We start from the raw sequence: 13,953 nt of genomic DNA on the forward strand, positions 1-13,953 counted from the left end.
AAACTAAAACTGAAATGAAGATGAAAGGTAATTAAACTAGTGTGGCAGTTAGAGTGGATGTGTATAGACAGTACAGTACATATAGAGCCCTCTCCCCCCCCCAAAAAAAAGAGTATTCGTAGTTTCTGGTAAATGTACGTTCGAGACAAGAAAAAGTCTTCTCAGAATGACTCAGGATACAGTATGCAGAAACAGAATGAGATATTGGAGGATAATTTTTGGTTAAAGTCTCTCGAGAGATGTTCAATGAGTAAGGAAACATATGAATGCAGGAATGGCCAGAAAGTACCGAGTAGTTTTTGGAACTTTTGTGGGATGGCCTCCTGCCGACAGGTGCTGCTGGGTTGTGTAAAGCGAGTGATAAAATAGATGGACATATTTAGGCCTTACTGAGGAAGACACACACACCAGTACTGTAGCAGAATTATTACAGCAGTATGAGAAAGAATGATAGATTATGAAGGTAAAGTATGTACTGTATGTTCTTGACTTGACAAAGAAAAAAAAAAAAGCCTCGAGAAGATAGCTAGGAACAAAATTAAGGGAACTAACATGAAGTACTGGAAATGCACTAGAAGGCTGACTGATAAAACAGGCAAATAACAGAAGATAAAGAAAAATTAAAGATGAAGCCAGGATGTAACTCACCACACCATAGTATCCACCCTGACACTTTTCCTCACAGTAAGGACCAATCCACCCGGCATGACACGAACAGTTACCGTAGGAAGGGTCACATTTTCCTTCGTGTCGACATGGACAGTCATATTTACAGTCCACACCCCACTTTCCCTCTGGACAAGCTGGAAGAGTTATGTTTATGATAAGATAAATACAGTACAGTACTCAAACTTTATAAATTCAGTCACCAGAAATATTTTAAATCGGTTACGTATTTAAAATTGACCAATAATTATCGATCTTAATTTATGTTAAATGAAACCGAGACCAAATACTCTACAGGAAATTTATATAAATTATGCTATGAAATTCATTATACACAAAATAAATACTGTAATAACAACACTGTTTATAGAATATTAAAAATAATAATTTATATCAAAAGATAAATATTATAGTTAAATGTTTACAGTAAAAAGCAGTAACACATTGCACATTTATCTTGGTCAGTGTAGTGTATACGTAGGCTTGTTTTAAGTACAACTGTATAAAGTAATACTGTATTAAGTTTCAACTCCTCACCATTTAATGTCATAAAATACTGACCATGACCAAAACAGCAAGGCTGGGACAGAATGTTGTGGTTAGACACTTCAATTCAAATGCCCCACCAGTGCCACACTAAACCTACACACTTCAAGTGCCGCACTGAACCTACACACTTGATCTTGAAGAAATGTACATGTCCTCAGTCCCCATGGGAAACGGCATTAGAAAATCCCACTTGCTTCTTGGGTAGTGTAAGAAAACAACCTATCTCTAACAGTTTGGGTATCACTAATCAATAAGCCAAACTATTATGCTGTCAGTGCCACTAGTTTATGCCCCTTTTTAAAGAGTTTCCACTTGGGACATAAAGATTTCTAGGTTTTCTAGACTATGGTAATCTGCAACAAGCACTTCTGGTGAGCTGGTGTTTGTGTGTTTAACTATGTTAATTCTTTTCATTTTTATATAAAGTGTCCAGATAATTGTTTAAACATATTCCCTCCCTACATGCAACTACTGTACAATGATAGAGGAAAATTTATGAGGTCAACTGAAATGACCTAGAAATATTTTTGATTACCCGAGAAATAAACTCTTATTTTTTATGATGAACTGATTCTAATTCTGTCTGGTGAGTGAGATATTATCCAAGGTCTCTCAATCAGTGCTCATATTAACATATCTTGCAGTTAGTGTGGAATGGGTCACCCCGTCTGACCCTCAAACATACCTTTACACACGCACGCACGCGCACACACACCTTATTCATGCCATCACTAGCCCCTGTAACAAATGATTACTACAGTATATAAATCCCTATCTTAGTATGTTTTATTTGTTTATTTTGTTCCTCGATTTGATTTAAGTTGAGTGAAAACCAAAGACCACTTTGTTATATTTGAAGGAGGCAGTGAGGTGTCTTTGCCTAATTGCAAGCTACCAGCTCATGTGATTGTTCGGACTGTCAACACCGCTAATTAAAAAAAACAATTCTATTATTATGTATGTTTCGACTAATAAATAGTGATAGATACTATTGATAATTTTGATGTAACCTGTCTTAGTGCCTTTACTATTTATTGCACAACATTTGAGATGGATACTGAAAATAAATGAGATGTATAAACAAGGTAGCAATCATTGTACAATTTTGATAAATACTGTATTGAGAAATACTGATAACTATAATTTTGAGTCATGGTGTATGTAATGAATACTGTTAAGTGCCAAATATTAACATTCAGTAAACCATTTTGACTTTAGCCACTTGTTATAAACTTATAAAGCATTTGTGATGAATAATCCGACACTGAAAATTAACATGAATGATCTTACCGCTTGTTGCACTAAGCGATGAAGAAACTGGATTGTTTTGTTATCCTCGAGTGTATTGTTTTGAAATTACATATAACACAGTAAGTGATGATGTATGTGAATTGATGGTTCACCTGAAGCTATCACATTAGGCATGACTGCCTGTTAGGGACAAAAGTAACAAGTTAATTAATATCAAAAGTGAATTTCATTAGGGTCATGTGTACATAAAAGAAAATATGTTCACAGATACTCCCACAGATGTACCAGCTACCTGCTTGATGTCGTGGCATGTCGGTTATCTAACCAAAACCACTAAGAGATTCCAGTTCAGAGCACACCCATGTGGCAACCACCAGCCTGATGCCTTGAGCTAGAATGCTAAGTGTAGCTACCCAGACAAAATAGAGCGAGGGTGAATAATTACCCAATCCAGATGGGCAGTTATTTGGTTCCCTTGACAAAGTTCACCGATGGACAATACAGAAATGCCAAGTGCTGTCATAATGTTGCAGTACATCAGAAGGGCTAGAGGCAGCATTGTTGTCAGAATAGCTTCTGCAGGCTTACCTTCACTAGCCAAGTATGCAGGAGAAACAGAGGTGCAGTCATCAACACTGTCACCCTGTGCTTACAGATCATCACATCCAAGAGGAACACATGATGGGCTCTTCTTGCACTCACCACAGCCAGGAAGCTGAACATGGTGGACTCCAAATGGGCTTTTTTTGCACTCACTGCAATAGTGCAATAGGTCTGCAGTTCAGAGTTGTCATGGATTGTCTGTCTGCAGCAGCCAAGAAATTGAAATCCAAACAAAAAGAAAACAAGAGCAACCCCCCCTCAAAAAAGAGGTGTTCATATCCTAGAAAGAAGTTCCCCATAGAGATAAGTGTTCAATGCCTGTATCATTATGTCTCTGTCCTGTCAATTGAGTTTCAGTGAGCTCTGCCCAATGGGCCACCACATGTTGTGAATTTTGGTCATGCTGAGTAGCTGGAAGCCAGGAGCTAAACAAAGCAAGCTAGCATCTCTTTGGCACAAAAATGTGGTGGGAATACAGCACTGGATGCATGCAGATGTTACCCCAGAACACATGGTCCAGGATCCTCTACGATGGAGACACGCCAGAAGCAGTTGCGGGAGATCAAGATGGATGGAGAGGTGACTTAGGAGATAACGAGAAGATTGCTCCAGCCATTTTATTATTTCTTAAACGTTATTGGTGCCAGTCAATTGTTTTTCTTTCCTTTATTTTATTTTTTTAAATTCAAACTGACAGATATTTTGTGAAGACTAACATATGAAACGAGATAAGCCAGATATTTGAAAACCTGTTATAGACTTTGGACATCACTAATTTTCAAATTGAGAAGGAATGGATAATGTAGTGTGGGCTTGTTTCTCGAGTAGAATTGTACAAGACAATATTAAGTTCAGCTCCTCACCACTGAATGCCATAATATATCGATCATGACCAAAACAGCCAGCTCAGGTTAGGACATTGTGGTTAAGACACTTTGACCCTTATGACCCACCAGTGCCACACTATCTATACTCATCCTGATGAAGACACCGCGTCAGTCCTCATGGGAAACAGTAGGCAAAAAAATGCCACCTACAGTATGTCATCGTTTTACGGCCATTTTCCACGCTTGTGTAGGTTAGCCGCAGTTACCCCTTTAAAAATTTGGATAATGCTTATTGGTAAGCTAAACATATAGACACCACAGAACCAACACAGGTCACTGGCTTAGCTGTTTACACTCGACTAATGGGGTGGAGCTAAGTCACTTAGTGGGAGGACCTTACTTATGCCCCTTTATAATTTGTTGTACACTTGGAACAAATATTTTGGGGATTTTCTCGATAGATCTTACATAAAACAGAGATATTACAGCTTTTGAGCAAGTCAAGAGGCCACAGGCACATCTCGTGAACTGGAGCGCACGCACGCGCACACACACACACGCATGCACACACGCACGCACATGCACACACACACACACACACCTCTGTATGTCCTCATCTCACCACACTTTCCCCCTCCCACACTCATTCACACCATCACCAGACTCTGTGAAACATGATCATCTTCTCCATAAAATAATTAATAAAAAATCTAGAAAATTTGCATTTTTATATTTTCTTTTATCTGAGAAAGAAACAAGATAGTATTACATCGAGCGAATTATGGACAGTCAGCAATGGTACTTGATAAATCACCCAAAAATATGAATACTGTAGCAAGAAGTACCAGTGTGTTTCATTAGAAAAAAGTATAACAAGGCAACTACTACATACTGCACTATGCTGGAAATACCGAAATTAGAATACAGTAATCTTATATTTTGCACGAGGCAATTCTTCTCTATTAGGTTAAAGAATATAAATGTTTATTTGTAGTTATGATAGAGGTTTTACATAAGTTCTGAAAATTAAACTTTGCAATATGGAAGGAGAGAACTGACTCCTACATTCCTCGCTAACTTCAGAGTGGCAAACAGGTGGCAAGTGTTTGGAGAGTTTTGCAAGACCATGTAGAGTCATCCATGAAGGACAAACGCAAAGTGAATGGCCACCTCTACATAAACACTAACATTCTATCCAAACTAAAGAGAGTGAAACCCATTCTTATGATGCCAAACACTAGTATAAACTTCATTAATGGTTATAGATTTTGTGTGGTCACTCATCACACAACTAATCTAAGTTTATTGACAGATTTCAGACTATATTTGGTAAAATAAAAAATAGACAGTGCATTCAACCTTATATCATCACTACAAAGTTTACATCATTATTGTCGTTTCTGTCATGTTATCCGACAAACGTTAAAGGACTGTGTTGTTAATGGCCGAGTAATAAAACCATTAACCTATAGGCAACAACAACAACATCTACCACATGCAGATCCACAACAATGGATTGTCACATCATAAACAATGGAGCAAATACTTAATGTAACTGATAACACCTTAAAATACATTTTTAGCAAAATTATCCTGTTAACTGTGATTGAAGCAGTTTTATCTTATAAGAACTTAAAAATAATTGCTCACATTTAATTTATTCACTTAAGTAATAATTAACAAACACAAACTTTGGCACTAAGTTAATAAAAATCGTAGCAATTTTGGATGCAGCACATTCAAAACCATAGCGACAAATACATTTTCAAGAAGAAACATCTAGGCATCAAGAAATAATTTATTTATTGAAATTAGTATTGCTAAAACTTAACATGGTTGCAACTGCAGCCATATACATCTACACAGCTAAGAGGAAATCAGCCATAATTCAATTAACAAATGACTTACCCCTTAATGCTGTGGGCCAAGAAAGACAAACAGGGAGACTGTGAGTTCAACATTATATAGACAGCACAAAACACATTACAAATTGCAATCACATTATGTACACAATTAAAACGTAGGTCTGCTCAACCTGCAGAAGGCCACTTAGCTTGGTGAACCTCCTAAATTACGGAGACCCTAATCTTGTGACCAGAAAAGGCACACAGTATAATACATACTGTATGCTGTAAGGATTCCAAGGATTGTTTGCCATCCTTTGGAGGAAATTAAGGAGAAAAGGATGATGATGCGCAAGAAAAAATGAAAGAGGACTGTGAAAAATAGATTGAAAAAAAAAAATATATATATATATAAAAATGCACACACAAGATGGCCTAAGTCACTTTGTACCCAGGGGATGAAAATGGTAATTCAACAGTCGAAATAATCCTTTTTCTAATGTCATATCAATCACATCACATTCCCATTTTAAAGAGGTACAGTAACACTGTATACAGTACTGTACCATGTTTCAAAAACCACTCGTCAAATCTTTTTCCCAATATGGACTAAAGTTGCCTCAATCAAGAGCAACGAAGACTCTCCCTTGATTCACTCAAGTTCATATTCTCTAAATAATTATAATAAGGTATTCTCACAAATCAAGAAATTGGAAATACAGTCGAGTACTGTACAGTATATAAAAATGGAAGTTTAATCCTGATCTCATGTGAATTCAGATTGAGATAAAAACTGAACACTCATGATTACAGTAAATCACTTGACTAGTGGAGAAGACTTAACATTATGACTGTTCATTCTCTAATCCACTTCAGAAAGTCTTCTCTACTGTGCTTAAGTCTTGTATTCCCTCCCTGGCACACTTCACCGACATTCCTAGACCTTACCAACTCTGGCATTAGCTCAAACTATTTCTTAAGCAATCTTCTCCCCTTCCTTCCCTTAATCTAATTAAATATTCATAAGCTTTCATCCAAATACTTTTAAAAGGACTTCTCTACTTCATTCTTCATCATATCAATCCTTTTAATTCCTTTAATTGTAACAAAGTTATTAATCTACCTGACAACTCTACCTAGTGGGCACAGTGATATGACATGAAGCATTTGTGAATCAGTATGGAGGCTATGGAGTCACTTTGTATGAACAAGATGAGAGTACTGTATGCCTACTAATATCAACCCTTTCTTATATCTCTCTACAAGTACTTTCCAAAACTCCCTGACTATATACAGTACCATCTTTGAGGTTTTTGAGCATGTTAATCCACCCCACACAAAATTAAGAGAGGAGTAAATATATTAAATAAAGTTATTTCCATTAACTGTCAAGATGAACTAGTTCCAATCTAACAACACTCAAACATCTTTATAATCAATTGGATGTATGAGAACTGTAAAAACGAGAAGAGAATGACTAATGTTCATCCATCAGTTTAATTAACAATAATATTATGGAAGAAATTCGGATGGATAACCAAAACAAGAGACTATGAATCTACTAATGAAGTGTGACATTATGGGATGTGGATGGGAGAAACAGAGACCAAGACAAGATTACAATGGGGCTGCCACAAAGTTTTTCAATCAGGCCTCCGTGATTAGTGTCATTTGGCTTAACAATATTCAGTTGAACTAATATAAAAACTGCAACTTCATACCAACAGATTTCTTAAATGCTAAAACCTATAATGACTTGACATGTACCCAATTATAAACTTTAAGAATACTCTCTGTGGCTGAGAAGTAGTTGATGCTATCTGAATGAGTTAAACACTGTAACTGTACTGTATTGGTTTAATCAGTTCAGCCCCAATCAATTTTATTTTGTTTTCAAAACGTATCATACTCGACTTTTCCAGCCACATCCAGTAACTTTTCTAAGTTATAAAAAATGGTAAATTTTATCTTTGCTACAGTTTCTATACAATAATGTGAGATTTACAAAGTAAAGCATATTTATTTCCAATACTGTAGTTATTGATGGCCATTTGACTTTGATATAACCCTTTGCTGGTACGTATAAAAGAAATTATTTAAACTCTGAAAGAAGGTGAGAAATATTAACCATTCAGTTATACAGTATTCCTTATTAATACATATCTGATCATCAACAAACGGACATAACACAAAACAAAATATCCCAACATCCAGCTAAAGCTAACCACCTTAAGCACAAATTGTTTCTTGGTTTCATATTTCCGTAAGCACCCAGGGCTGGCCTTGTTATATCCTATTGCTGTGGCAGTCCTGGAAATATGGGGCCAGTTTACATTTTGAGTTAAAATTGAAGAGTCTACAGCACTACAAGCCTGGAGGACATTGCTTTGCTCTTATTGTTTCTGTACTGTATCCAAAAAATAAATTGTTTATAATTATTGTTTTGTTTGACCTGTATAATTTTTGTCACAAGACCAGTCCTGTAAGAACCCACATGTATCACCAACACCCACCTTTACCCAAAACCCATACATGAGAACCATCAACACCCATCTTTAAACAAAAACCATATGTGAGGACCACCACCTAGACCATAGCCATTTAAAGACAACCGTTCTAGATACGCTAATATCATCAGACAAGACAAGGACATACAAAGATATTGTACAGTGGTTATAAAGAATGTCAAAGATGTAACACTGGCAATTTATTTAAATGAAAGAACTGGGCAGCCTTTTTTCTTAAATTTTAGATCAATCATATTGCACACAGCCTTTTTTTTTTCAGGACTACAGGTATACAGTAACTGGCAATTTCCAGGATTCTTTTAGTCACCAATTCTCAGTGATAAAAATAATTAGGACACAATAGGCAACTGTTTCCAGATCTTTCATTTAATTAAAGAAAAAAGTTTATTGCACACAATTTTGATGTCTCAAAAATAATTAGACAATGAGCCTTGCATATTAATCTTCTGACAACATTAGCAAGAACTAATACTAAGTAGCATATTAGTCGGTGTACATTGGTGGCAGCTAAAAGAGTTGAGGTGGGTGTCAGCAAAACCATATTTTACTCACAAGAATAACAATCTGGACCAGAGCATGGGCTCAAACCATTCTCAACTGTGATGTGGTCATTATCAAACTCCAAGTCATCTACAATCCAAAGGTAATGAACAATTTTAAATGCGTAAATTAGTGATCAGGAAACATTAAATCATCTTTGGCTTGACTAAAAGTAAAAAAAAATCTTCTTCAGTATGTTAGGAAAACAATCATTTGGAAAATTATGTAAATCAGATGAATTAGAAGTACAGTACTTACAGTAAATAAGAAAATGAGGTTATCAACTAATGTAGGCATCAGAAGAAAAAAGTAACAACGTAGTAAAAATAATTATACTGTATTAACTTACTTATCTCACAGCTGGACCCAGAGTAGCCAGCCTCACAACGACATTCATTAGGTTTGATGCACACCCCATGTATACAGTCCATTGAGCAGATAGGGATACACCGGTCATCAGACGGTACTCTGGTGAAGCCCGAACAACACACATCTACTGTTCGAGTTTTTGTCTGGCTCTGTAAAATACATTTTCAATGCTAATACAATATTTTTCATTCATAAAAGTAAAATTTGCAAAAATTTAAGCAGTCATCATCCCATTGTGTACATTCACCTATAAATATTTTGATTACTTGATGAAATGGGGGAAAAAATCATCATATTAGCCACTCCTATATAAAGCCGATCTACAATATCCAACACCCCGTCCGACTAATTACCCAAATGTACCCAAATACAGCCGCAATGAAGTCAAATAATGGTCCTACATGAATAAATCGGACTGCTAATCACTTCTCGACTAGTATTTGGTGTCAAAAAGTCACAAAAAATTGGAAAATTTACTTTAATCTGAGTTAATAGATCGCGTGCATGTACCGAGGGAGCGAGGAATTACGTACCCAAATGTAGCTGCAATGAAGTCAAATGATGGTTGTACAAGCGTAATTCGGGCTGTGAATCACTTCTCGATTATTATTTGGTGTCATAAAGTAAAAAAAAAAATGGTAAACTTAATTTAATCTGAGTTGTGTTATGTTAGGTTAGGTTAGGTTAGGTACATGCACTTGATCTATTAACTCAGATTACATTAGGTTTACCAATTTTTTGTGACTTCGTGACACCAAATACTAGTCGAGGTTAGGTTAGGTACATGCACTCGATCTATTAACTCAGATTAAATTAAGTTTACCAATTTTTTGTGACTTTGTGACACCAAATACAAGTCGAGAAGTGATTAGTAGTCCGATTTATTCATCTAAGACCATTATTTGACTTCATTCCGGCTATATTTGGCTACATTTGGGTACATTTGGGTAATTAGTCGGACCCTCCAACACCATATCCCTGCATAATACCTGTAGTACAATACAGTATAAAATGTCCCTCTTTAAAAACAAAAAAATCCTAAATTCATAAAAAAATAACAATTAAAATACTGTACAGAGATTAATCAATACATTTCCCACTACACTATATGCTTTACTTTACCTAGTGTGATGCAGACAATTACTGTAAAGATGAAAATGGAAGATAATTGTAACAAATGAAACACTACGCAACTATAACATTTCCTTACAGGTCTCTCATTCTTGCATCCTTGGTAGGAAAAAAAAATGGGAGTGAATCAATGCCACAGATCTGTCAGCTAATTATAAACAGTGTGGTTAGAGCACACTGTTCACTAACCCTTCAGCAGACAGAGGACAGTACCTACACATATACTGTACAGGTAAATATAATACCCAGAAAACTACACTGCTTAATTATGGATGCAGAACTTGTGTAATTCTGCTAAAAGGTTTGGAAGAATTAAAATACAAAACCTGGCGAAGCGTTATATTGTGTGCTGTGGATATTTGTCCGGTTGTCGGTTATGTAGTTTTTTTTTTTTAGACAAACACCAGGAGTTGATAGAATTGGATAAAACTTTGAGGAAACGTTAATTAAAATCTATTATACAGATGGATGAAAACAAGAAACCATTCAGTGTCTAAAAAAAATTCTTGTGAGTTAGGCAAGGTTAGGTAGGTTACTTTAGGCTAGGTTGGTTTAGGTCAAGTTCTAACCAAGTTTCGTCCAAGTCTATCAACTCTCGGTGATATTAAAAAAACCACCTGACAACCGGACAAATGTTGTATTGTATATGGATGGGCAACTAAGAAGGGGACCAGGCCAAGCATTAAAATAATAACAGATGTGCTAAGACCAGTGGTTACATACCTGGGTTCTGAAAGAAGTTTTATAGGCAATCTTGTACTTGGAACATTTGGGCGGAATACTGAAGCAGTACGTGTAGGTTCGTATTCTGTAAGCCTTTGTGTGGGAGACATTGCTCAAACTCGTGTACCTGTAAGAAAAAAACACATTATAAAGTTAAAGTAATATGGTCTGTATATATTGATAAATAACACATATTGAAAGCTGGGGTCACTGTCCTCTGATTTGTCAGTATTTCTCAGGCAGTCATTTGGCAAGGGAGGTCACATTTAAATAACTTGAGGAATATTTAATGTTCGAAAATGTTACCATCATAAAAATCCGCCCATTGTCTGCTGAGGTTAGGACAAATTGTGCTAGTAGATCATGTTTGGACAACCGTGGATCTACAATACTGTATTAAGAGCTTTCGTTGTTGAAAATGGTGGAACTGGCATTATCTCGCCCCATATAAGTTTAAAATGTATTTGTTTTGCCAAAATAGATTTAAACATACAGACTGAACTATAAAAAAAAGATAACTACTGTACTCTCGTTATGTACTTCGTCCATCAAATTCAGTACCTGATATTTCAAATAAATATAATATAATTAATTATACATTATAAAATTGTCATATAATTCCTTGTAACTGTTAATAAAGTTGGACAGGAAATACTTCAGGTGAGAGGAGAGGCACCAGTGTTTCACAACCACCACCACGGCGGAGGGAAATATTGGAGGGTTACGTGGCTGTGGGAGCTGTGGAGTGGCTGTGGGAGCTGTGGAGTGGCTGTGGCAAGCCGCCCGTGACGTCACAACACATTCCGCTGTCACATGGCAGTGTTCATCTAATGATTTTGAACAATCGCTCTTTATTTAGTGACTAGCTTCTTTTACTGTTGTGCCAATTAAAGTTACGTTCTACGACCCTTGTTGAATGTTTTATAAGAATTCTGCTATGGAAACTGATGAAAATGTAGTCGTGTACGGTTTTTTGTTTATGCTTTAGGAGTTTATAGAGTTAATATTCGTTTTTAGGTTACGTTAGAACACCAAAATACACAAGAAAAATATCTCATAACAATTGGGAAATCGGGATGAGAAATTTTTTTACTGTTTATAGGCAGTTTTAGTATGGGTTCGTTGTAATGTATATCATAAATGGTAAATATTTCGTAGTGTCCATGCACGGAACTTTATATTGATTCTTATTTAGAGACGAAAGAGAGCATAAGAGAAAAAAAATACCTTATAGCGTTTTCGTCGGAAATTTAAAGCGAGTTTTTTCTCGATTTCACTTAAAGAAATTGTGGAGAAAAAATACGCAAAAATGTATTTTATTTATAATTTTTACTCTATCTCTTTATATAAGAATCAATATAAAGTTCCGTACATGGTAACTACGAAATATTAACCTCCTAAATTCCTTTTGCCACGTAAAACTGTTGGGATATTATATAAACACGAACAAAAGAGTTACTTGATGACACACATTAGAAGAGACGAAAGGGGGAAAACCACTAAACTCAAAACCGACAGCTAAGACTGGGAGCTCTGCCAGACGGAAGAATATACGGGTCCCCGGACTTCTTAAACCATATAGAGTCGGGTGTAAACAGGAAGAGGGAAAAATGTAGTCCCCCTCCTCAGTCCACCCCAAACACACATAAAAGCGACACTTCTACTATTTTTACCCTTTCAAGTGGCTTCCGGTATAAGTCGTTTGCGCTTTAGTCGAGTTTGATTTATGAGCAGGACGCGGCCAGATCATTGTTTGCGTCACCTATTGATCCCCCCCTGCGGTTACTCCTGTGTACCTGTGCTTTCACTTTCATCTTGCACAAACATTACATAAATTCTGGCACAAGTCTTAGTTGAAGAAGGGCTAATTAACTGCAGGAATCACATTTCTTCGCAGATGAAGGATTAACCTTTGTAGAATCAATTAAACAAGGACAACCAATAATTTGCTAAGATCTGCGCGAATGAGTATTAAACAGCTAAACATTTAAGACCAATGAATAATGTTGCATCAGTCTAAAAGAGACAGACCAATCTTACAGGCATCATTCCTTTACATCCATCAGGTGGCGTGAATGTCCGGGATAGGGGACTAAGATCAAGGATTCTCAAACTAGAGAAGGATGGCCCACTCCTATGACAAAGGCGTTAACCGCCCAAGTGGCGCCGCCAAGCGGCTAGGGAGTAAACTAAATAATTACCGGACAAGGAATTAAGGGGGGGGAGATGAAAATTTGGGCGAAATTATTTTCTTTTGTTTTGTACATTTCTTTATAGCAGCTGTAATGAGGTACTGTGCAGCAATTAATTTATCTAGTAATTCCTCAAGGAATAGAAACCTTTCTTTCGATTTCCTAGAGATAAAGAGGGGAGTTTTACACCTATTTTTGTAAATGTTGACTATTCATTAGTTTATATGAGCTCTTTCTTTATTTAATGCATATAGTACTGATAACTTTCCACTCTTCAGAATCGCTATTTAACGTCACAGCAACATTAGAATATATAAGATATGCAGGATACTGTTGTATTCTCGAAAATATAGGCTGGAACTTTGAAGTTTTGGGTCATTATTCGTTTTAGGACCAGCCACGACTTTTTGGACGCAATTATAAGTTTTTCCAGTATATTTCGATGTATTTTGAATGGATTTCATATTAATTTCTTGGGCAAATTCATGAATTCCTTACTAAACCAAACAGTAGGGAGAAACACTCAAAACAGAACCAATGATCCAAACCTAACGATTTCATATATATATATATATATATATATATATATATATATATATATATATATATATATATATATGAAATCGAAGACCAAATAGTGTAAATCTGTAGCTATCGCCAAAGCTCTTACTGAAAGAACCGAAGGGAAAAGTTCCCGTGAATAGGCAAATAATTATCTTCCACTGCAAAA

At 36.1% G+C, this 13,953-nt stretch overlaps 1 protein-coding gene across 10 annotated transcripts in view; it reads right to left on the reverse strand.

The window, feature by feature from the left end:
* The window catches only part of LOC121873532 (protein draper-like), a 125,030-nt gene that overhangs the window by 35,084 nt on the left and 75,993 nt on the right, over positions 1 to 13,953 (reverse strand). For 7 of the 10 annotated variants that reach the window (XR_006090261.1, XM_042377139.1, XM_042377142.1 and 4 more), the window contains 5 exons: positions 11,032 to 11,158; positions 9,158 to 9,326; positions 8,821 to 8,898; positions 5,805 to 5,813; positions 649 to 803 (listed from right to left, as the gene is read on the reverse strand). Coding sequence is in view for 9 of the 10 variants with exons in the window: in XM_042377139.1 (XP_042233073.1) it covers positions 649 to 803; positions 5,805 to 5,813; positions 8,821 to 8,898; positions 9,158 to 9,326; positions 11,032 to 11,158 (538 nt within the window). In the remaining variant the exon portion in view is untranslated. The remainder of the gene's footprint in view (positions 1 to 648; positions 804 to 5,804; positions 5,814 to 8,820; positions 8,899 to 9,157; positions 9,327 to 11,031; positions 11,159 to 13,953) is intronic. The other 3 variants (XM_042377143.1, XM_042377140.1, XM_042377144.1) reach the window with 3 other exon arrangements.

This window comes from Homarus americanus, unplaced genomic scaffold, assembly GCF_018991925.1.
Source record: "Homarus americanus isolate GMGI-L3 unplaced genomic scaffold, GMGI_Hamer_2.0 scaffold30858, whole genome shotgun sequence".
NCBI lineage: Eukaryota > Metazoa > Arthropoda > Malacostraca > Decapoda > Nephropidae > Homarus > Homarus americanus.